Consider the following 24,551-nt stretch of genomic DNA (forward strand, 5'->3'; position numbering starts at 1 on the left):
GTTCAATGATTGTAACTCAAAAGTTTAGATTCAGACATTTATTTGCAAGAACAAGGTCAATTATAAAGTTATCATTATGGTCCATAAGAGCAACAAAGTTTATCAATATAGTACATAACATTTTTACAAGGTGTATGAGCTCAGCTACATGAATACAACGTGTCACCCTGGGGCTTCTGATCACTGAATTAATTATGATGCTCACCTAGTCATTGACCAAATTTGACTTCTGTTTGCCCAAACCCTCCACATTTAAGTGTGGAGGGTTCTACCAGAAGCCTGATTCACCTTCAAGAGCCTAGTAATTTGTCTAATCTGGAGTGGTAGTGCTGGGCTGCAACAAAAATATCCGCTCCTTAAGGCAATGGATGAGCAATGAGAAATACGTAAATAAGATTCCTAATCCGACATTAAAGATTGGCTGGCTAAACATTATGGTAATGATGTTCAGGTTTTCTTTTTTTTCTCTGCTTCCTCCTTTTCATTTTCAATTGCTGTTACATATTTCTTGATTTCCTCTTGGTCCAGAATCTATTTTTAAAAAAAAAAGGGGGGGGGGGGGGGGTTTAGGGGAGCATTTTAAGTGGCTTTATTACACAGCTGCAATCTTTTTACTGTAGAGGTACCATAAATTCAGACAGACCTTCATCGATTCATCTTGCTTCATGATGGCCAGTTCAATGTTCTTTCCCCCTGACTGGACAACCTGTGAACACCAGGCAGCAAGTCTTTTGACTGACATATCTCAGACTTCTTTCCACATCAATCACTAACAGCAATGGTTCAGTAACATTACTGACAATTAAATAGTTGGCTCTAGACTGGCAGAAGCCTAACCTCAAGTAGCGCTCTGATGGCCAGTTTAATTACTTCGGTATCAGACTCCATGTCTTCCTCCTTATAGTGCTTCTCTAGAAACTCTCGCACCGTCTTAGCAGACCTTCCAATGGCGTTTGCCTGTACACAAACGCATTTGTTTCCAGCATGAGCTACTGTACTGTGGGTAAATCAAACAATTTAAGATTTAGCAACCTGTGGGTACACCCCTACCTTCCATGCATGGTATGTACCTGATGGTTCAGTTTGGTACAAATGGGGCGTTCCATCGAAATCAAACCCCACAATGAGGGAGGAGATGCCAAAGGGCCTTCGTCCATTGCTTTGGGTGTAGCGCTAAAGATGTAAAATGTAGAAATGAAATCTTTGCACATGTTATTGTTGTGGTGGTGGTAATAATGGTGGTACCTGCTTGATGCTGGAGATGAAGCGTGTGATGTACTCCACAGTCACTGGGTCTTCCACTGTGAGCCTGTGACTCTGACACTCCACCCTAGCCCTGTTAACAACCACCCTGGCATCTGCTGTCAATCCTGCAGGCCACATGGGATGAAAGTGAAAGTCTGCATTCCCTTTCACAGATGCTGTGTGCTTCTGCCAATTTTCATACTGATGGATCGCTATTGTTAGTTGATACAATTGTGCTCAAATGTTTGCATACCCCTTGGCATGGGCGAAAATTTCATCTAACTGTTGGGGGGGACAATAAACTTAAAAATTTTCAAGAGCAAGTTTTGAAGGGGACACCAATAATACAGGCACAATTAGGATAGCCTATGTGTACAGAGAGGAAAGCCTTACTTCTATTATTAGTGTAGCATGGAGACAGTTCCATTATCCTTCTTCTCAAAGTTTCTTTCTGGTTCAATGAAAAAGCTGGCTAAATTGACCAAAACATTCTTCAAAACCAATTTTGTTTTTGAAGTTGTTTGTAGTTGTTTACACAATCAAGCCACCGAACTACAATGGAATTTGAACTTAACTTCAACTTTAATTTATTTATATAGCATATTTAATAGCAACGTTGTTGCTTCACATTTATAATTAAAACACATATATAAACTCTTTTAGCATGCCTATGGCAAAATTAAGGCATGACTACACTCTAGACCCTCACACAACTGTAAAGTGAGATCAGTATACAGTAGAAATGAAAGACACAATAAAAATAAATAAAAGTGCCACTTTGCAATCTGTAAAAAAAAAAAAAGAAAAAGAAAGAAAAGAAATTGGCAATCCATTTGACGAGACATGTCTATTTATCCCTGCATTAGTGGCTGCAATGATGAGCATGTTTTGCATTGAACAATTTATTTATACACTAGCCTGTTGCTACCCATTGGCGCAAAACATATAGCAGCTATAGGCCGGCGCGAAAGTATGGACCGCTAATATTAATATGCCGACGTCACGTCCATCACTAATTTTGGGGGTGGGAGGGGGACAAGCGCACGCGCAGTCACTCTCTAGTCTAGTGCGCGGTCATGCCAATGATTGATCTCATTTGGGGCGTCAAGGAGAGCTATCAATATGCGGAAGACTCCCATAACTTCTGGGACAGTTTGGATGTCTGAATAAAGATATAAAGGCATAAAAAGGAAAATTTCCTCTCGTTTGCCGCGCTCCACCTGTCACGTCTCTATTCCCCACCAGTGGGGCGCGCCTCACGCTTTGAGAACCACCCGTACTGTGTGTATTTGTGTGTGTGTGTGTGTGTGATAGGCTATGCTACGTTATTAAACAACCTAAACTACTATAAAACAAGAGAGTAACGTTATAATTGCTAACAAAGCAGAATACATTGGTGACAATATTACATTGGTAGGTAACTGTTAGTTAAGTTACACAAGTTAATTTACACAATAATATTTTTTTGAGATGATTTATCAATGACTCAGCATCATCTATATTAGAGAGAAAATATCAGATGAACTTCATCCGATGTATAATTGTGAATAAAATAGCCTGGACTTACTGAGGTTTCACAACTACTGAAAACTTTGTTTTCTCCCGCCACCGACTGTGTGAGTGTCGGTGGTGACTGAGGTAAAGGGAGCAGCCAGTGGACCAAAACACTTTGAGGCAAAGCAGGGGGGACTCAATGTTTAAAACTTTTTTTGTTGTTGCCCCGTTTGCATTTGTATTGTTTTACTACTTACACAATTATTTTAAGTATATACCATTATATTATTTACAATACACCTATTTTAATTATATTTTAGGGGGGGGCAACCCTCAGAAAGGGGGGGTCCCGACCCCCCCGCGATTTCCGCCCTTGCCCCTTGGAGAATTGGTAATATATGTACCATTTGTAAAGAAAACATGAGCAGGCAAAACACGTCTTTTATTTCTTATGGGATTCACATTCAACTGTAGGTCATAACAGAATGGCACAATCATAAAACAAAAATGAACTGACCCCTGTCCAAAAGTCTGCGTACCCTTAGTTCTGAATACTGTGTATTGACCCATTTAGCATCAATGACAGCGTGCAGTCTTTTGTAATAGTTGTCCATTTTCACCTGTGTGTGTCACCTTGTGTATCTGTAACAAGGCCTAACATTCAAGGGTATGTAAACTTTTGATCAGGGCCATTTGGGTGATTTATGTTATCATTACGATTTAAAAAGGAGCCAAACAGCTATTTGATAATGAATGGCTTCATATGATCAATATCCTTAAATGACATTTTGGATGATCAGTCATATTTTCAAAATCAATGCCAAAATTTCACAATTTCTGCCAGGGTATGCAAACTTATGAGCACAACTGTACCTAAAACCAGGGGCATAGGTTTGATTTAAAATGTGAGGGGGACAAAGACTGGCGTAGCGTGGTGACGCCGAGTTGTCCTTACATGGATCCCTTAAGTTAGTTAGCTGTATCTCCTTATGTCTCATAGCTAGCTAGCTAGCTGTACCACTCACTTTGACTTTGCATTAAAAAAACGCCTGTTTTTCTAACTTCAGTATTTTCTTGGCTGGTGTCATACGGTGCTAGCTGTGAGTGAGATTAACCTAGTGTAATGTAGCTTGTTTGCTAGCTAGCGAAATAATGTTAGCTCGGTAGCTGTTATTGTATATTTTGCGACTATCGCGTTAGCCTAACTACACCTTACCGCTTTTAGTAGAACACTCTGATAAGATAAATATCTACCTCATTCATACGTTATGGGAGGTAATTAGCTAGAGGTAATGTCAGCTAAGTTACCAAACTTTCATGAGCCAGAGATCACGGTTGCTAGTTGCAAAGGTAGCCTATTCTCTACTATGGTAACCAGATCTATCCAGCGACTATCTTAAAGCAAAGTGCCTGCGTGTGGTCCTAAAGCCAGTCTGATTCGAATTATGCAATTGCTAACCGTACTGCCACCGCAACGTTCCAATGAGGTCGAGCTTTGCTTATAATAAGAGTTGTGTTGATGAAAAGTGTGTGGAGTGGGTGCCATTTTCAAAAAGTGGGGGACGACGACGACATGTCCCACTCATGTATAATGAAACCTACGCCCCTGCCTAAAATACCCATCAGGACATTGTACGCTAAAACATCATCGGTTGAGCCAACTCATTTCTGTGTGTAAAGCTGTTACCATAAATCTTTGAGTACCTCAATTTAAAGTATTTCACTGATAATACTTAAAATAATAGTGACATTACCTGATTTCTAGGTTATAACAACTCTCTTGTGTTATTAACTAAGATCTTGGCAACATGGAAATGTAGGATCCTGTCTACTTAAATGATAAGCCCTAACTTTGTATCCTTTGTCTTATTGACTGTATCCTTTGTCTTAGTGTAGACATTTGAGAAATATACTTTTTTGTCCCTTCAGAAATGCATTAAGCGTTGTTTTGTAAGAATTTGAATTACCCACTATGTCCTTACAACCGAGTCTAAAGGCACAATTATGTATTCAAAATGTAATAATACATTTATACAACACTGATAAATCAAGTGAATTTAACTCCCGTATCAAAATGTCTGACTACTAAATTATAACAAGTTAAAGACAAATTATCAAGAAAGAATAACCACAATGTAGTATTCGGCTAATGTCCGGTCATCGTTATTCAGTAAACTTATCAATGTTACCTGCAAAGGCCAGGAAAACGTTGTCGTCCAAGGCGCAGATTTTGCGCACTGTCCTGTCATCTTGGAGCTTGGCAATACTTTTCTTTTCCACTCCAAGCACCACAATTTTTTTACCTCGCACTCCAACCTGTGAAATTAGGCCAGAGGGATGACTGATGTGCTTGTAGGATTGCAAGTTATGGACGGTATGCTTTTCTTTGACGGGATACACAGTCTATCCCCAACTGCTAGACCCATATTTTCCAATGGTTCCCAACCAGAGTACTAGGGCTCCTGGAGGTACTTGGCCTCTTCACAGGGGGTACTTGAAAATAATCATGACACAGCATAGGCCTACTTGTGAAATTAACATGAGGGGTACTCCGAGCAGAGCTAAATTCTGTCGGTGGTACAGTAACTGAAAAGGACTGGGAACCACTGGTTTAGACTATAAACATTTGTATAAAATACAAAAGAGATTGCAAAAATATGTCATTGGTGTTAACAAAATATACTAAATCTGTGGCAATGACAAGACTACTCACGGCGGTTGAACCTTTTTTTACAGCTTCTTGTGCGTATTCCACCTGAAATAAGTGGCCATCAGGTGAGAACACTGTGATGGCACGATCGTAGCTCATCTTTAAATCACTTTAGTTTAACTGAAAAGTGGTGTCCTCAAATTGGTGAAGACGCTGTATAACAAAAGTGAAAGCAGTCTGACCAAATGAAACAGCAAATTCAGGTTTCAGACAGCGCCTCATCCTGACTTATGTGTGCAACAGCCAAGCTTGATTTATAGCGGCCATGGAACCGTCGCTTTACGTTGGAGATCCAGCGTATTGGCTATCGTGAATCAAAGTACACCCCATACTGTGATACATTCTACTGTAGCCTATAGCTGTCGGGGTTATACCAAATATGGCTTAGTGAGCGTCTGGACTACGATTTATATTTTCAAAGACATTACAGAATACTGATCAACTTTCTATCTTCACAGCCGAACCAAATATAGAGTATCAATTTGCATCATAGAGAATTGTGATTTATTCATGATTTTTCTTCCTTTTGGATTCATCCAGGGGTTCACATCCCCCTATTATGTTCAGAAAATGGAATGCCTAACTATGTGATAGGGGCTGCGCGTAAGATAATAGGCTAATATTAGAATAAAAAGGAGCGTTTTTGATCATTTTCTAATATCACAATGTCGGTGGCATTTTCATCGGCGCGTCCAAGAAGCAAAGGGGAGGTGACACAACAAACGATACAAAAGGTATGGCTAATACTATTTGTATTTATTTATTTATCCTCCATCATGTCGTCTAAATAGGAAATGTTTGGGGCTGGTCGACTTGGGAGCATGCAGAGTCAGCCAGTGTCAATGGTGGGAAAGTAGTGAACGTCAGCAGAGACCACAGCTGCCTGGTACTGTAGAGCGAGCCAAACAAAGCAAGGTGATGATATGACGCTCAAACAGATTGGCATTCATCAATGGCAACTTTTTATTGCTTTGGTTTTATTTTCTCTTTTGACAACGCTATTTAACTTTATATGTAAACATACAACGACGATGTTCTGCGTAGAAACAAAACATTGTATTCGAATATACCCTAGCTTAATAGTATTATACTATAAATCTAATGAAAACGAATGGAAGTTTATTTTGGACATTTTGCTTATTTTGTTGCCTAAAATTCATTAGATTTTTGTCACCTGGGAAAACAGCCGTGCCACAGATGTGAGAGTAGTGATCATTCACCAGTCAGCCCAGCGGCAAGGCAGGTGCACTCGGGATGAATGGACAGTCTGACAGTGGCGACAGTCAGGCGGAGTGATTATGGAAGGTGTGTAGATCACGGGACACGTACAACATCCTTGGACGTTACTTTATCCTTGATGCAACGATAAAATCTCCTTGTGATTGTGAAATTCTTGAGGACCTAAAATAAGTATATTTTAACCCTGTTTTTATTTTATTTATGTTTTTACACCGCTATAGCGCATAATATGGATACGTTTATCAAGGTATCCCGGGGGACGTTCCCCTTTCTTGTTGACTTTCTCTTTAAATGTAGACTAACTGATGTCGGAATGTTGTGATTGGCCGAAGATAATGGTACATTTTAGTTGCAGAAACCATGGCTCCATCCGTCCCACTTCTACCGTCTTTTCCGCCCGAGGATCTTTATGGCAACGTTAAAAAGATAGACCTACACCAAGAAAAACATCTGACCCAGATCATTATTGCGCAAAGGGGTTTGTTTCTGTGGGCAGTAGCCTATACTAAGGCTAAGGTCTTTTCAAAATAACGCCAAATGCCTTATTGCAATTGTAAACCCGTTACCAACACAATTGAACTGTAAAACAATACATTATACCTTTAGTATAGTAAAAGTATTTTAAGAACAAGGATAGTTTGAATTCTGAATCCTGATTGGCTGATAGCTGTGGTATGTAAACAATAAGACACGAGGGTATGTGGTATATGACCAATATTAAGGTGACCAGATGTCTGAATCGAAAACCAGGGACATTTCCAGTTTAGTGGTCAACATATCATTAAAGTATCTGATCTTATTATCTATGAAATAAAAAAAGGTGGGCAATTCCGGTTTCTTGTATTTAGTCTGGCGCATATTGTGATAGAGAAAACGACTATATTACAGAAACACCACAGACAAGTCTGAACTGTCCAATCTGAACAGCCATTCAGTGGTCCTGGTTGTCTGGGCAGAATAACAGCAGAAGAGAACATAAACAAAATTGAGAGAGACAACAGATGTTTTCTTCTACTACAATCTTTCTCCTCTTGTGTTCACTCATCTTTCTTCCTTTCCTTCTCTTTACCTTTCCATCTAATCTTCTACACTCTTCACTTCACTCTTTTTACTCCCTTAATATTTCCTTCTCACTCTCTGCTCCTTCCTCTCCAGTCTATAATAATAGTACACTATCAGATAAAATACTCTGCTTAACAGGTTCCCATTGCTTGCTTAATATTTATATTTAATCTGAAAAACATTTTTTGAAATAATAAATTGGACTGATCTGTTATCATATATTTACCTTTCCTTCTCAATCTTCCTATCTAGTCTTCCTCCACACTCTAACAGAAAATATTATGCTAATCTTATCCATTAAGATTTCTAAATATATTTTCACAATACTTATATCAAATCATTAAAATTGTAATCAACAAATATGATCATAATTAATTGTGCATTTATTTAATATGATCATATTTTCAAAATAGCCCGTCCACAGCATGTGTTTTATGTGAAAGTTTTTTTAACCAACACAGTAGCTAGCGAATCTCTATATAGCAAACGTTAGCTCGAATAACCTATTTTAAACCTTAAAGAACAGATCATCTATCAATTTAATAATAATAAATTGTGACATTATAACATCACTACTAAAAAAAACCATTGAAACCTGTCTCAAAAAGACGTTTGTGGTGATGTTGTGACTTGCTTGCTTCTGGCCGAGTTAATGAAGCTACTACAGCGATCAGCCCTCTCTGTTGGCCAAAAACAAGCACAGTGCGATTGAGACGTCAACCGGTCAGCTCTGCTGCCTAGTCTTTTTATATTTTTTCACTTCTCGGTCGGGGACATTTCCGCAAACAACTCCAGCTAGGGACATGCTATCAAAAACGGCGACCGGGGACGTCTGGTCACCCTACCAATATAATACTACTGACCTGTTCTAAGGCACAATGCATTGCCTGGAAACAGCGCTTAGCCGTGTTATATTGGCCATGTATCACAAAACCACCAGATTCCCTTTTGCTCTTATAAACCTGTTACCAACAAAATTAGTGGAGTAAAAAGTGTATCAAATGTCATACTCGTCTCATATTCCATGGCTATCAGCAAATCAGCATTCAGGATTCAAACCACCTAGTTTAAAAGAGACTGTATACCATGGATATGACATCACTATTTACTGCTTTAATTGTGTGGGTAACCAGTTTATAAGAGCAATATTTGTGATGTATTGCCAATATACCACTGCTAAATGCTGGGATTAAGAACAGCATTTAGCTGTGGTATATATTATTCATATACCACACCCCCTCATGCTTTATTGTGTACATTTACCACGTCTTTCAGCCAATCACTATTCAGGGTTTGAACCATGTGGTTATTAACCCTAATGTGTTAATAAGCTATTTTATGTAGCATGCAATGCAGTTCAGGACACTTTACTACATTGTAATAACACTGTGGTGTTAATAAGCTACTACCATCTCTTTTTTTTCTACCCCTCAAAGATGCTGGATGAAAATCACCATCTGATACAATGCATAATGGAATACCAGAGCAAAGGGAAAACAGCAGAATGCACACAGTACGTGTTATATTGTTGTGCCCAGATGCATGTTCTGTATGTGACGATGTGTTTTAAGCTTGACTGTGACATACCAAAAGTGAATAATGGTCATATGATGATGATTAACTTGAAATGAACCTGCTTTCCTGTGCTTCAACAGGTATCAGCAGATCCTTCACAGAAACCTGGTCTATCTGGCCACGATAGCAGATTCTAATCAGAACATGCAGTCACTGTTACCAGCGGTAAGTCCATGTGGAGCTATGCTCCCCCCCGCCTTTTTATCATCCAGCCTCAGTAGATGTGCTTACACAGTAACTGTTTCCCCTGTGCTTTCAATTCACTTGTCTGTCCTCTTTGTTTTCTGCCAGCCTCCTACTCCTAACATGGGCACCATGGGTTCAGCAGGGATGGGACAGAGTGGGGGCAGTGGGCCCCTACACTCCCAGAGTAACCTCAACGACGCCATGACCCCTGGCTTGCCCCCCACCTCCATGATGCAGAGTCAAATGAGTAATGGTAAGAACTTCCCCACAAAACACACAAATTCCATTTAGTTGTCTCTACGTGCATATCTAACTGCTTGCGTCAGCTGTGCACAAATGACTGTCTGCTGCATGTCTTTCCATCTGCTCTGTGTCTCTGCACTGTTTATATACCTCTCCAATGGCAGCTTCTTCGATCTCAAGTCCTCTCCTCTATCCAGACATCAGTCCATAGGTACATCTCAATTTTTTAAGTGTCTTCTTTTGACCTGAAACCCGAGACGGGATTAGCGGATATATTCAAGTGGATGCTGTCTGGGCATTGCATTTCATCTGCCCAGTTCTCTCACAACACTGGGCCCCGTTAGGAATGGAAACAAGGAAGCCATTTTAGACTATTGAGATGCACCTTCATGTGTCCAACCACTTGTTTCTCCTCGTTTGTGTGTCGCTCCCTGTTTCCACTGATCATTCTCTCATGAAGTCTTTTAGCATAGTATCCGCATCCTTGACGAAAAGCTCTTCATTCTGGTCCTACTAAGTCCTGCGCGAGCCTCCTGCGGCTTCGCAATGAACTGAATGTGTTGCGCCCGTAGCCGCCGGTGGCACTGCAAGCCTATTGGCCGGCCGCTCTGACTGCTCTGTGTGTCGTCAGGCCCCAGCCACGCCCCCACGCAGCAGCAACAGCAGGCGGGTCAGACACAGTCGGCTGGGCCCTCCACGTCCCACAGCCTGCCGGCCAACAACCACGGCTCAGCCTCGGGCTATGGCCACTCGGTGCCCCCTTCCTCCCAGGGCAGCTTGCTCCAGGGACCTGGCCCTGGCTACGGTTCCTCCTCTACCTCGTCCCGCAGCAACCTCAACATGCAGTCAAACCAAGGTGAGCCAGCTGGGTGCAGAGGAACCAGAAACCAGAGAGGCATTAGCGTAGCGAAGCATTCCACCAAAACCTGTGACATCATTTTCAAAATCACGATTCTTCAGGCAATACCTGTTCGCTAACTCTGCTGTTCTATTTTGTTTGGTTCAAGCGAGTCTAGCGGAGGACAAGTCCATATTGTAGCATATTGTGATTGGCTGAAAGTGACCAGGGAGGGTGAGAGGTCAGGTCACACATTGTGTTAAGGTCAGAGCTCTTGTAGAGATGGGGGGAATGGAAGCAAAGAGGTTCAAAATTTGAGGGTGAATCTTACTTAGAAACGTTGTGTGTGTTTTCTTGAGCAAATTCACAATCCTATCGAAGCTGTTGGCATACTAATTTAGTTTTTGCAGTGTAGAGCAGGGATGTCAAACATATGGCCCGCGGGCTGGATCCGGCAAGCATGGGTGTCAAATCAGGTCCTTTGGTCGTTTGAGTAAAACTGTTTGCTATTTGGGTTCAGCTTGCTTATATCCACTTAAATAAAAGTCAGAGAGTCAGGGAGTAACAACAATTTGAAAAAGATGGACAGATGACTATTTTAGCCAAATTAGATTACAAGACATTTGTAATGTGCCCCTCCTAGACCTTGTTAAAGGCTAAATGTGGACCCTGGTGCAACATTTGTTTGACACCCCTGGTGGGAAGTGGTAAATGTGAATCTGAGACTAGTCAGGTTTGGCTGAGGGTGTAGTTTATCACTATATCACTAGGACCGGGAGAGAGAGGGAGATTATCCTGGAGGATTCTCAAAAATGAGGATTGTATTGATTTAGACAGGAGAAAGGACACCGGTGGATGATTGACGTTTCCAAGGAAGCTGTAAAGGTATTCCACCTCCACACCTATTAAGCATCCTTCTCAACAACCTCCCCTTTACCCTCGCTCATAGGAATCCTTTTCTAGTCAATAAACGCTTCAACTTCAAACTCCTAAACCTCACAATGTCTGCCTTGTCCTGTATGGACATTAAAGAAAAGCCAAACACATTCAGTTCATCAGACTGGTAGGCAGCCCTTCTATCCACTTGATTTTAGTATGGGCCCTAGTCCTGGTCACCTCCCTGCTTCAGACTCTCCTATCCTGACTTCTAAACCCTTGACATGCAGCCCTGCAGCCTGCCCTTGTCTGCCCGGTTGTCCATGCGTATTTATCTCTGTTGTATGCACTGACCACCTCTATGGCTTCTTTTGCATTTTCTCCAGAGCATTTTAAGCCACTCTCCCTGCCGGCTTGTTGGAGTTTTGAAACACCCCTCCCTGCTCCCCTCTTGAGTGCCATGGCCCCTCCCTTTGGCTTTTGCTTTTCCTTTTCCTTTTTATTCTGCCTATTTCTATTCTATGCTGTCTAAGACAATATTGAAGACAATGATGATGTTGACGTCTGTGGCGTGTTTGATGTCTCCCCATCATTACACCCTTTCCCCCGCCACCTTCTAGTCTCCATGATTCACCAGCAGTCAGCCACGCCTCATTACTCCTCATCCCAGACCGGGGGAGGCCAGCAGCACTACCAGAGCCAGCAGGCCGCCATGGGCATGTTGGGGCAGAGCGGACAAGGAAACAGCATGATGAACCAGAGGCCGATGGGGACCTACCGACCCACACAGCAAGGTAGGTGACCAAAGTGCTCCCTACCTTTCCCCCAGATCACTGGGTTTGGGCTGCAAATGCATGCTAAAGGTCTTGCCACGGCCTATAGTAGCTTAATGGATCGTAGTGGATCCGATAGTGATCCAATTTCGGGTAGAGATGATTACTAGCGGAACTCCTGAAGACGTAGCCGCAGCTGATGTAGCCGATGTGGATGTCAGGTGAAATTGTTTGAAGCGTTGAGACAAAAAGATCCGTGTAATATGTGTGGTGGATCTGATCTGTTAGGGGTGCACGTCTGCCTCACAGTAATGTAGCCTGAAGAGGCAGCCAGAAGATGTACGACTGTTGTCACTTTCAGCCCCAGCCTCTGTAAATCTCTTTACCCATGCTGTGTCAGCATGTGCCTAAAATAGTCCCCCCCGACATGCCCTTGTGTTCCGTGTGGGACGTGGGCTAGGCAGGAGCCTCATGGAAACTTGTCAGTAGCTTGTCTGAGCTGGATGTCTGAGACTGTCTCCAGAGCGACAGATGTCACTTGTGACACAGCTTATCCCTGCTTACCCCAGTACAACCACTGGATCCTGTCTCCTGACATTGTTCTGATTCTGTGGGATGATTTATGGTACTTCTTTATAAGTTCTCTTGACTGATGCTCTCCAAAGCAGTTCCTGGTGACATCAGTGTTGTATTATCAGATATCAGAGTAGGAGAATGTAAGACAGTCAGACCAGTTTTAATTGGGAAAGTGTTTTGCCAATATATACTTAATCTCTGATGATGGATAGTCAAGGTGTTGACTGCTGTGTTATGTTGTACAGTGGATATACAAAGTCTACACACCCTTGTTAAAATGCCAGGTTCTTGTGATGTAAAAGAATGAGACAAAGTTAAATCATGTCAGAATTTTTCCACCTTTAATGTGACCTATAATGTGAACAATTAAATTGGAAAACAAACTGAAATCTTTAAGGTAGAAAAATTTAAAACTCACAATAATCTGGTTGCATAAGTGTGCACACCCGTAAAAGAATACTTTGTTGAAGTACCTTTTGATTTTATTACAGCACTCAGTCTTTTTGGGTATGAGTCTATTAGCATGGCATCTTGACGTGGCAATATTTGCCCACTCTTCTTTGCAAAAGCGCTCCAAATCTCTGATTGCGAGGACATTTCCTGTGCACAACCCTCTTCAGATCACCCAACAGATGTTCAATTGGATTCAGGTCTGGGCTCTGGCCGGGCCATTCCAAAACATTAATTTTCTTCTTGTGAAGCCATGTGTGGATTTGGATGTGTGCTTTGGGTCGTTGTGGTGCTGAAAGGTGAACTTCATCTTCAGCTTTCTAACGGACGCCTGAAGGTTTTGTGCCAAAATTGCCTGGTATTTGGAACTGTTCATAATTCCCTCCACCCTGACTAAGGCCCCGTTTCCAGCTGAAGAAAAACAGCCCCCACCATGCTTCACTGTGGGTATGGTGTTCTTTGGGTGATGTGCAGTGTTGTTTTTGCACCAAACATACCTTTTGGTATAAAGTTCAACCTTGGTTTCATCAGACCATAACACATTTTCCGACGTGCTTTTGGGGTTTGTTTTTGCAAACTTCAGCCAGGCTTGGATGTTTTTCTTTGGAAGAAAAGTCTTCCGTCTTGCCACCCTACCCCATAGCCCATTCATATGAAGAGTATAGGAGATTGTTGTCACATGTAACACAGCCAGTACTTGCCAGAAATTCCTGCAGTTCCTTTAATGTTGCTGTAGGCCTCTTGGAATACTCCCTGACCAGTTTTCTTTTTTTCTTTTTTTGAAGGGACGTCCAGTTCTTGGTAATGTCTCTGTTGCGCCATATTTTCTCCACTTGATGATGACTGTATTCACTGTGTTCCATGGAACAGTGGAGAGAACAAGTATTTGATACACTGCCGATTTTGCAGGTTTTCCCACTTACAAAGCATGTAGAAGGCTTAGAAGGCAAAAATCCAGAAAATCACATTGTATGAATTTTAAGTAATTAATTTGCATTTTTTTGCATGACATAAGTATTTGATACATCAGAAAAGCAGAATAAAATTTTTGGTTCAGAAACCTTTGTTTGCAATCGCAGAGATCATACGTTTCCTGTAGTTCTTGACCAGGTTTGCACACACTGCAGCAGGGATTTTGGCCCACTCCTCCATACAGACCTTCTCCAGATCCTTCAGGTTTTGGGGCTGTCGCTGGGCAATACAGACTTTCAGCTCCCTCCAAAGATTTTCTATTGGGTTCAGGTCTGGAGACTGGCTAGTCCACTCCAAAACCTTGAGATGCTTCTTACGGAGCCACTCCTTAGTTGCCCTGGCTGTGTGTTTCGGGTCGTTGTCATGCTGGAAGACCCAGCCACGACCCATCTTCAATGCTCTTACTGAGGGAAGGAGGTTGTTTGCCAAGATCTCGCAATACATTGCCCCATCCATCCTTCCCTCAATACAGTGCAGTCGTCCTGTCCCCTTTGCAGAAAAGCATCCCCAAAGAATGATGTTTCCACCTCCAAGCTTCACGGTTGGAATGGTGTTCTTGGGGTTGTACTCATCCTTCTTCTTCCTTCAAACACGGCGAGTGGAGTTTAGACCAAAAAGCTCTATTTTTGTCTCATCAGACCACATGACCTTCTCCCATTCCTCCTCTGGATCATCCAGATGGTCATTGGCAAACTTCAGACGGGCCTGGACATGCGCTGGCTTCAGCAGGGGGATCTTGCGTGTGCTGCAGGATTTATGACGGTGAGTGTGTTACTAATGGTTTTCTTTGAGACTGTGGTCCCAGCTCTCTTCAGGTCATTGACCAGGTCCTGCTGTGTAGTTCTGGGCTGATCCCTCACCTTCCTCATGATCATTGATGCCTCACGAGGTGAGATCTTGCATGGAGCCCCAGACTTGAACTTCTTCCATTTTCTAATAATTGCGCCAACAGTTGTTGCCTTCTCACCAAGCTGCTTGCCTATTGTCCTGTAGCCCATCCCAGCCTTGTGCATGTCTACAATTTTATCCCTGATGTCTTTACACAGCTCCCTGGTCTTGACAATTGTGGAGAGGTTTGAGTTTGTGGACAGGTGTCTTTTATACAGGTAACGAGTTCAAACAGGTGTAGTTAATACAGGTAATGAGTGGAGAACAGGAGGGCTTCTTAAAGAAAAACTAACAGGTCTGTGAGAGCAAGAATTCTTACTGGTTGGTAGGTGATCAAATACTTATGTCATAAGTATTTTAGTAATTATTGTAATTATTGCAAATTAATTATTGCAAATAATTAATTTGCAATAAAATGCAAATTAATTATTTAAAAATCATACAATGAGATTTTCTGGATTTTTGTTTTAGATTCCGTCTCTCACTGGTTGAAGTGTACCTATGATAAAAATGACAGACCTCTACATGCTTTGTAAGTAGGAAAACCTGCAAAATCGGCAGTGTATCAAATACTTGTTCTCCCCACTGTATCTAAATGATATCTTTCAACAATGATGCTTTGGTAGCTCTCTGCGGACCATGGCTTTTGCTCTGAGATGCAACTAAGAAAATGTCAGGAAAATCCTACTAGAACAGCTGAACTTTATTTGTGATTAATCAGAGTCACTTTAAATAATGACAGGTGTGTAATGACTTCTGTTTAACATGAGGTTGAATTTGATTGGTTAATTCTGAACACATGCACATCCCCAGTTATAAGAGGGTGTGTATACCTATGCAACCAGGTTATTGTAAGGTTTTTATTTTTAATTTTTCCCCCTCGAAGATTTCAATTTGTTTTTCAATTGAATTGTTCACATTATAGGGCACATTAAAAGTGCAAAACTTTCTGACATGATTTATCTTTGTCTCATTCTTTTACATTGTAAAAACCTTGCATTTTAACAAGGGTGTGTAGACTTTTTATATCCACTGTAGCTTATTTTGTGACAGTGGGTTTCTGTTTTCTGGATACAGCGATATTTCCAGCAAAACATCTGGCTACAAATAAATCTGTTTTCTGAGTCGGTCGTTTGAGATGGAGTGGCATTTGGAGTTTGTGCACACCACCACCCCCACCACACCATCTCCCTTATGATTGGACCACTGATATTTCTAGAACCTTCCCTCTCTGTCATTGGTCCCTTCAGAAAGTCATATTTCATTTCATTCTCCTAGGATTGTATAATTTATCAAATCATGGTTTGAAAAGGACCAAACATGCTGAATTGACATGAGATTGATTGGACTCATATAGAAGTTGTTCAGGTCGCTGCTGCATATTCATCCCATGACCAACATTAACAATTCACATTTAAGATGAGATTGTATTGAACGGCTATGGAAGTAACTGAAGCCCAGATTACGTGGGTTTATTAAGCGTCTTTAGTGTACTTATTTCCTACTACACGATCTTTAGTCCATTTAAATATACCATTAGGACCTTTTGAACTTGATTTATTCATCCACAAAAAAGCTTTTCATTACATAATTAGCACGCAAGACACCACGTTTCTCTCTCCGTCTCTCTTACACTCAGGCACACTCTCATACAGATCCACACACAGCCGTACACACTGACGTTTATATCTCTCCCAGGTTCCCTGAAGAAGGGAAAAAGTTACTTACAACACTTATTTGGTGTAACTCCTTCTGCATGCACAACCTGAAATGAATAATCAAGCTTGCATTTCAAGACTAATTAGGACTCCAGACAAACTGGAAGACCCCTCCTTTCAGGTGATATTTTCAAGGCATACCCCTTTCCACACTGATTCAAATTTGTCCATGTTGCATTGACAGGAACGGGCTGTGCCATAACCGGAGTTATAGACATTTTCTCTAGTTCCTTTCAGTTGGTCACTTTGGTATAACATGTAGTGGGTTATACAACCGCATCCAAAGCTGGACAGGCGAAGTGCCAAAATGTGGCAGCCTACCCAAAGAGAGAGTCCCTGCTTGGAACGCATCCTACCCCCAAGCTGACATGGCAAGCACACAAAGAGCTTGTTGCATAACTGGAAACGTTCGAATCCGGTCCATACTGGCGCTTCCGACACTCTCCAGCCATGTAGTGTTTTAACTCCAGCTAGTTCTCAGGTACAAATGGGGAAGCCACAAAACGAAAGTCATTTTTACAATCCTGTAGGACATGACTACAACATGCACAGGAGTGGCCGTGTCCACTGGTGCCTAAGCCTGGGCTCACCTGGATGCTCTGATCGATGCATTGATCTACGTCGGCCCCCCAGATCGTGAAGTCTTTCTTGTGGAGTAGTCGTGTGTGTCCCCCCCCCCCCACCCGATGAGGTGCGCCACCCCCATCCTGCTGTCACTACAATAACTGCTACAACGTATTGACTCAGGTAGCTTTTAGACTGAGTTCCTGTGATATGACTGTCTTTAAGACTAGAATGGGACACAATGTCACTCCCATTAAATGAAGAACGCTGGCTATCGGACACCACACAAGCTTTTTCCATTTTCTCCCTCTTAAATCTAGTCTCTGAAAAGATTATCTTTAGGGAAATAGGCTTAAATAGGATGGAGCCATAAATAACAAAGTTCAGCACAATATACCCCTCATCAGTGAAGATTGTCAAAGTTGCATGAAAAATACTTTTCCTCAACACAAGCCAGGCATTAATACTAATTATCAGAACTCCTACTTCTACAACAAGTAAAAGCTATTTAAAGTTAAGGAAAATGCCTTGCAGACCTGACACTGAAAAACAGCTGGGGGGTAAAAATGTGTTTTCCCTTTTGTTCTTATTAGAAATCGTGAGTGCAATGAAGCCAAGACCTGGTTAGAGCTTAACTTTGATTATATCACCTGGAAGGCTGGCTCATTAGCTGGACTCCAATCTGCTTGACCTGATAGGCCTTGAAAGGCTTGATTGAATAATTAGGTCAGGTTGTGCATATATTTAAAGCGCATACCCCCCTATGTGTCATACTGATGTGACTGACTCAAAGGGAAATACCTTACTCTTTCTCATCACACACTCATTCACTCACTCACCTTTCCAATTCTCCAACTGCCAAAGCGCCCGGTGCAGACCGGTTTAGTCAGCAACAGAGTTCCTATTGGTCGGACCAGCTGATTAACCAATCCTGGTGTCGCCTGTCTTGCAGGATCTGTACGGCAGTACATTGGACAAGACGATTTCTACGGAGAGCAGTACGGGCACACTCAGAGCTCCAGCGAGCCCAAAAATCAGCAGTATTACCCTGATGGTAATCGTTCAGAGCCTTGACCCTAACACACACATGCGCGCACACACACACACATCCTCAAAATCACACACACACCTTTCAAACGTGTCAGTCAACCACATTGAACATTCACACATGCCATTCCATCTCGGTGTCATGCAATTGGCCTGTTTTGAAGTGATACTGTAGCGCTGAACTCCTTACCCCAATCTTCTAGCTTCTTGTCTATCGTTTCTCTTCATGTGGGAATTGATTATGAGTCTTTCATACGGCCATTATGTAGATGAAAATTATCGTTGTGGCGACGCGCAGATCCAGTCTCAAAACTTCCCATATAGTGTGCCAAAGTTTTATGATTTCCATGTATTTATTTATTTTGTTCCAGGCAGAGCGCCAACTGATTATAGGCCGTTTTTGTGTGTCTGAGTTTGAGTTTCAGAGGGCACCGCAAATGGCTATTACTCCTGTTGTAGTGTTGTGGCTGCACACCTGTTTATGCTCATGGTTTTTCTACAATTGTAAGAGGACCAAGGTCACTACAGGTTGTGTATTGAACCTCACTGGCTGGACTCTTAAAGTAGACAGCCCCCTTACCCTAACCCCTTCGACCACGCTCTACCCTGTCACATTGGAGCGCACTTGCTCTTGCAATGGAGAGTGGTGACCGGAGCTACCTCACTGTTTAGTTCACTAGCCATGCAATGGAGAGTGGTGACTGGAGCTACCTCGCTGTTTAGTTCACTAGTCATGCAATGGAGAGTGGTGACCGGAGCTACCTCGCTGTTCAGTTCACTAGCCATGCAATGGAGAGCGGTGACCGGAGCTACCTCGCTGTTCAGTTCACTAGCCATGCAATGGAGAGTGGTGACTGGAGCTACCTCACTGTTTAGTTCACTAGCCATGCAATGGAGAGTGGTGACCGGAGCTACCTCACTGTTCAGTTCACTAGCCATGCAATGGAGAGTGGTGACCGGAGCTACCTTGCTGTTTAGTTCACTAGCCATGCAACGTAGAGTGGTGACCGGAGCTACCTTGCTGTTTAGTTCACTAGCCGTGCAATGATTCTGACCGTTCATGTTCCAGTCTGACACTGTAATGTAGTGGTGTTGATTCAGTTTGTCACCGACAGCCCCTGGCATTAGACAAGTGACTACTGTTTGCATTCAGTTGTAAGTGATGTCAACACTGCAAGTGAGCACATTTCTCCACTCTTCCCCTGAAGCTAAATCAAGGGCAGATGGGGTCAGCTTTGGTCAATTGAACATGCACTTAAGATGGCAATCAAGACAGCATGAGGTTTCGATAGGGATTCCCCAGAGGGAGGTTCGCGAGTGCCTAGGGGTCTGTCTAATTTGCGACTGGAGTCCAGGCGTTGTTTTTGATGGACCGGTTTTAGCATGTTCTCATTCCTGCCCTCTCCAGGCCACAGCGAGTACTCCTATCAACAGTCGTCCTACGGTGAACAGGGCTACGATCGGTCCTTTGACGAGTCTTCCCAGCACTATTACGAAGGAGGTATGTTCACACTGTTCTCAGAGGAAGGGCCTAAAAAGCACAAACCTTAGGATAGTCTTGCAGCAGTTAGGTCTGTTCCACAGTTGGCCTGAACTCCAGTTGGTTAGTTCCTGAAACAGACTTGCCTCATTGTTTCTGTCCTTTTTCTATGCTGAAATAACCCTAGTTTTGTTGCAATAAAACATTACTATATGGTGCTGATCTACACTCACCTAAAGTATTATTAGGAACACCTGTTCAATTTCTCATTAATGCAATTATCTAATCAACCAATCACATGGCAGTTGCTTCAATGCATTTAGGGGTGTGGTCCTGGTCAAGACAATCTCCTGAACTCCAAACTGAATGTCAGAATGGGAAAGAAAGGTGATTTAAGCAATTTTGAGCGTGGCATGGTTGTTGGTGCCAGACGGGCCGGTCTGAGTATTTCACAATCTGCTCAGTTACTGGGATTTTCACGCACAACCATTTCTAGGGTTTACAAAGAATGGTGTGAAAAGGGAAAAAACATCCAGTATGCGGCAGTCCTGTGGGCGAAAATGCCTTTTTGATGCTAGAGGTCAGAGGAGAATGGGCCGACTGATTCAAGCTGATAGAAGAGCAACTTTGACTGAAATAACCACTTGTTACAACCGAGGTATGCAGCAAAGCATTTGTGAAGCCACAACACGCACAACCTTGAGGTGGATGGGCTACAACAGCAGAAGACCCCACCGGGTACCAATCATCTCCACTACAAATAGGAAAAAGAGGCTACAATGTGCACAAGCTCACCAAAATTGGACAGTTGAAGACTGGAAGAATGTTGCCTGGTCTGATGAGTCTTGATTTCTGTTGCGACATTCAGATGGTAGAGTCAGAATTTGGTTTAAACAGAATGAGAACATGGATCCATCATGCCTTGTTACCACTGTGCAGGCTGGTTGATGGTGGTGTAATGGTGTGGGGGATGATTTCTTGGCACACTTTAGGCCCCTTAGTGCCAATTGGGCATTGTTTAAATGCCACAGCCTACCTGAGCATTGTTTCTGACCATGTCCATCCCTTTATGACCACCATGTACCCATCCTCTGATGGCTACTTCCAGCAGAATAATGCACCATGTCACAAAGATCTCAACCCAATAGAGCATCTTTGGGATGTGGTGGAACAGGAGCTTCATGCCCTGGATGTGCATCCCACAAATCTCTATCAACTGTAAGATGCTATCCTATCAATATGGGCCAACATTTCTAAAGAATGCTTTCAGCACCTTGTTGAATCAATGCCACGTAGAATTAAGGCAGTTCTGAAGGCGAAAGGGGGTCAAACACAGTATTAGTATGGCGTTCCTAATAATCCTTTAGGTGAGTGTATATTCATCTCAGATAGGGCACTGCAGTACTCTAGTACAGTGACGCACAATTACATCAAATGATTGTTTAACGAAAGTTTGTTCTCCACAAGGGATTACGGTAAGCAACAGACATGTCTCCAGTGAGTCTTAAATTAGTTAAATCGCTCCTCCCGGTTCCACAGGTAACGGCCAGTACAGTCAACAGCAGAGCCAGTACCAGCAAGGCTCAGGTCAACAGCAGTCCTTCAGCCAGCAGCAGTATGTGTCACAGCAGGGTTACAGCGGACAGCCACAGGGCTACGGTAAGGCTCACACACACACTCTCATTCTACACGCGTGTGCTTGTGTGAATGCACAGACACACACCATCACAGAAATGCCTGTTTTTTTGTGTGGATGTGTCAGTGTTGCTAATTAAACTCACATTTCTATTGGTGGCTTATTGAAAAAGTTCAAATGTGTCTTTTGAGACTACAATTGTTTTCATCATCACGCCTGTGAGTGCGATTCAAAACGTAATCGACTGATTTGGTGTCTAGGTCCGGGTCAGGGTGGGTCTTCCCAGTACTCCCAATACCAGCAGGGTCAGGGCCAGCAGTACAGCTCCTACCGCTCCTCCCAGGCTGCCCCTGGGGCACAGACGCCGAGGTCCTACACCTACGAACAGGTACAGCTACCCCCAACCCCACGTTTTGAGGAGGACCGTGCTGTCCAACCAAACATTGGGTAAATCGGGCAACTCACACCGCAGTTTACAACAGTGGCGATGCCCCACGGGTTGCTTTGAATCATGAAAACGTATTCATGAACACAAGTCGTCCCCATTCTTGCTCCGACCAGCAATGACTAAAGATTTGTGTTTTATTCTTCTACCTCCCTCCCTCTCTCTCTCTTAGGGTCAATACGGAAACTACCAGCAATAAGGTACAACCTCCTGGGCAAAGTGGCGGACCGGTTAGGCAAGGGAACAGTTCTGTGAATAACCCTCAACAGTCGTGTGTAAACCAGTCTATGAGTAAATGAGTTAGATTTAGCTCTGAATTGTTTTATCTTGCTAACACGCAGGTTAGAAGGCTAGTCAGATTTATTCCACCTGTTCACTATTTATCTATCTGAGTAGAGGTGAGCCGGTTGGGAAGATTAAGAATAAAGTATTTCTGCTTTCTCTCTAAGGATTTGAACTTAGGGGGGTATCCACTATTGAATCCCACCCTGCCTCTAAATGTTGAATGAAAGGTTCCTTTCCTGGTCTCTGTCCTTTCTGTCACCGTCCATCTGGTTTCCACTTATCTTCCATTTCTGTGCTTGTCTTTCGCAGGGTGCACCATACAATTGCTGTCCCCTGTCTTTAAGATTGTAAATGTGCCAATTAGGTCACACAAATGAAAGTTGGTCACATGAGACTGGGCTAATGAAATACATTCTGCGTCTTTTATCCAGCGCGTGAAGAATAACTTAGCATTAACTCTAGGTGAGATATATCATACTTTGATAAGGTTAACGTTGGGTTTGTCAGTATTGTTTAACCCGATGTGTTCAGGTTGTGTTCGTCTCAAGATGTGTGAAGTTGTGTAGGTCGGTGTGTGGTGTTACTGTTCTGTATTACCACTTTGTCTGTGTAAGAAGATTAGAATCTTTAAAGTGACTTTAAAAATCTTCCACCCTAGATTTAATTATTTATCCATGCACAGTTTGTTTTATTTAATTCACGATGTCTCATTCTCTGTCATGCACTTTTCATTCATGTAGTGTGATTCAAGTTGTTTCTAAGAGATTATTTCTAAACAGCCAAAGTACAGTAACACTTAGGAAGTGGATTTTAGAATGTGTTTTGGCAATCGGCACAACACTTTTTCAATATGTGCAATACAGTCAGTCACTGGAGCAGAGGATGAGATTATCTGTAGGCTTAATAATGGACTTGAATTACTTAATGTCCATTGCTAGCTTTTGCTACCATAAACTATTGAGTCTTTAGCTTATTAGGGTACAGAAAAGAAAAGTATTAGCTTTGTGTTTAGTTGAGTACGTTATCCAAAGTATTATTTTTGCCAAATGTGTTTGGCCAAACCGTCTTAACCCATGTAGAGGGACGTTTTGAATAGTGTTTCGTTCTAACTAATGTGATGTGATGGTAGCCTATGCGTGAGTGCAAACTGAATACAATACATGTTTGGTGTATGTTTGCTGCAACAACAGTTTGTCATCGCTTGCTTAATTTACTAAATTGAAGTGATCATGTACTGTATACTGTGTGTTGATTCAACGTCTTGTAGGCAACCAGCTACAATGGGATGTTCAAAAATGTTTACAAACCTTTTCCTCTGAACTCACAATTAGAATGCAGATGGTTGCGTTACAATTGTATGTTAAATCAACTTTTTTTTGTTATGTTCTATATTACAGTTTATATTGTTTGTTTTTTGTTGTTTTTTTGCAGTGGGGGCAGTCTCTAGCAGTGTTGTTGAAGACAAGTGTCACATAGATTATTCCCTCAAACAGACTTGCCTTATTATTTCAATATCAATGTGTAAAGATCGAAATAATCTTTGTTGTTTTTATTTACCTCAATATTGGATTATTTTCTGAAAATCCAGTTTTGGTTTGTTGTATAAGGCAAGGTATCAGTAATATAACCCCTATAATTACCCTGGCAGTGTTACAATGGAACTTCACTATATGGTGCTGAAGTTATATTCATCTCAAAAGGGGACAGCACAACTCATTACACTTCTACAGTATGTTGCAGTTGGAATCTACCTGAGGTATCTGGCTGTCAAACAGCTCAAAGACTGTGTGTTAACTCAACTCTACAGTGACAATCATAAGGTGTGTGTCTGTGTGTGTGTTCATGTTTTACTAAACTAGCGGAGACCAGAAATCCCTACAAGAACATTACAAATGGAAAAAATTGCTGATAAGGAAAAATCTTATTTTGGCTTTTGGGTGAGGTTTAGACAATTGGGGATAGGGTTAGGACTTTGAGTTAAGTTTAGGCTAAAGGATAGGATTTAGGGTTAGAGGAAAATGATAATTTGGAAGTATTTTTTTACAAAGGCAGCAGCTTTGAGCACTGGACCACCCTAAGCCACTGTAATATTTCGGTTTCCCACAAGGATAGTAAAAAGCGTGTGAGTGTGTTGCACAGCATTAATGGTTTGTTTGTGCATAACCTAATATGAATGTTAAGTTGTTTGTTCATCTCTGCTGTCTTTTGTTACTGTTTAATATGTAAAATAAATTGACTTTCACCACTTG

The 24,551-nt window shown here is 42.1% G+C and overlaps 2 protein-coding genes across 7 annotated transcripts; one reads left to right on the forward strand and one right to left on the reverse strand.

Moving 5' to 3' along the window:
• Positions 1 to 23: 23 nt before the first annotated feature.
• LOC105025742 (proteasome 20S subunit alpha 7) lies at positions 24 to 5,684 on the reverse strand. Its single transcript, XM_010896671.4, has 7 exons — positions 5,453 to 5,684; positions 4,929 to 5,055; positions 1,246 to 1,370; positions 1,051 to 1,173; positions 838 to 957; positions 644 to 706; positions 24 to 531 (listed from the first exon to the last, which is right to left on the reverse strand). Exons 1-7 carry the CDS (start codon positions 5,546 to 5,548, stop codon positions 448 to 450), a joined length of 738 nt encoding a protein of 245 aa, XP_010894973.1. The 5' UTR covers positions 5,549 to 5,684; the 3' UTR covers positions 24 to 447.
• A 140-nt stretch (positions 5,685 to 5,824) lies between these two features.
• Positions 5,825 to 24,551, forward strand: LOC105025743 (SS18L1 subunit of BAF chromatin remodeling complex). 6 transcript variants are annotated; one of them, XM_020052030.2, is made up of 12 exons: positions 6,133 to 6,183; positions 6,613 to 6,754; positions 9,187 to 9,263; positions 9,406 to 9,490; positions 9,617 to 9,764; positions 10,386 to 10,610; positions 12,089 to 12,262; positions 18,362 to 18,463; positions 19,865 to 19,957; positions 21,476 to 21,595; positions 21,833 to 22,019; positions 22,190 to 24,551. In XM_020052030.2, exons 3-12 carry the CDS (start codon positions 9,187 to 9,189, stop codon positions 22,314 to 22,316), a joined length of 1,338 nt encoding a protein of 445 aa, XP_019907589.1. In that variant the 5' UTR covers positions 6,133 to 6,183; positions 6,613 to 6,754; the 3' UTR covers positions 22,317 to 24,551. The 6 variants fall into 6 exon arrangements, with proteins under 6 accessions (XP_010894975.1, XP_010894979.1, XP_010894978.1 ...); XM_020052031.2 differs by lacking the exon at positions 6,133 to 6,183 and adding an exon at positions 6,212 to 6,364 and having other exon boundaries at positions 6,636 to 6,754; XM_010896673.3 differs by lacking the exon at positions 6,613 to 6,754 and having other exon boundaries at positions 5,825 to 6,183.

The sequence above is a fragment of the Esox lucius genome, chromosome 12 (genome assembly GCF_011004845.1).
Source record: "Esox lucius isolate fEsoLuc1 chromosome 12, fEsoLuc1.pri, whole genome shotgun sequence".
Classification (NCBI taxonomy): Eukaryota; Metazoa; Chordata; class Actinopteri; order Esociformes; family Esocidae; genus Esox; species Esox lucius.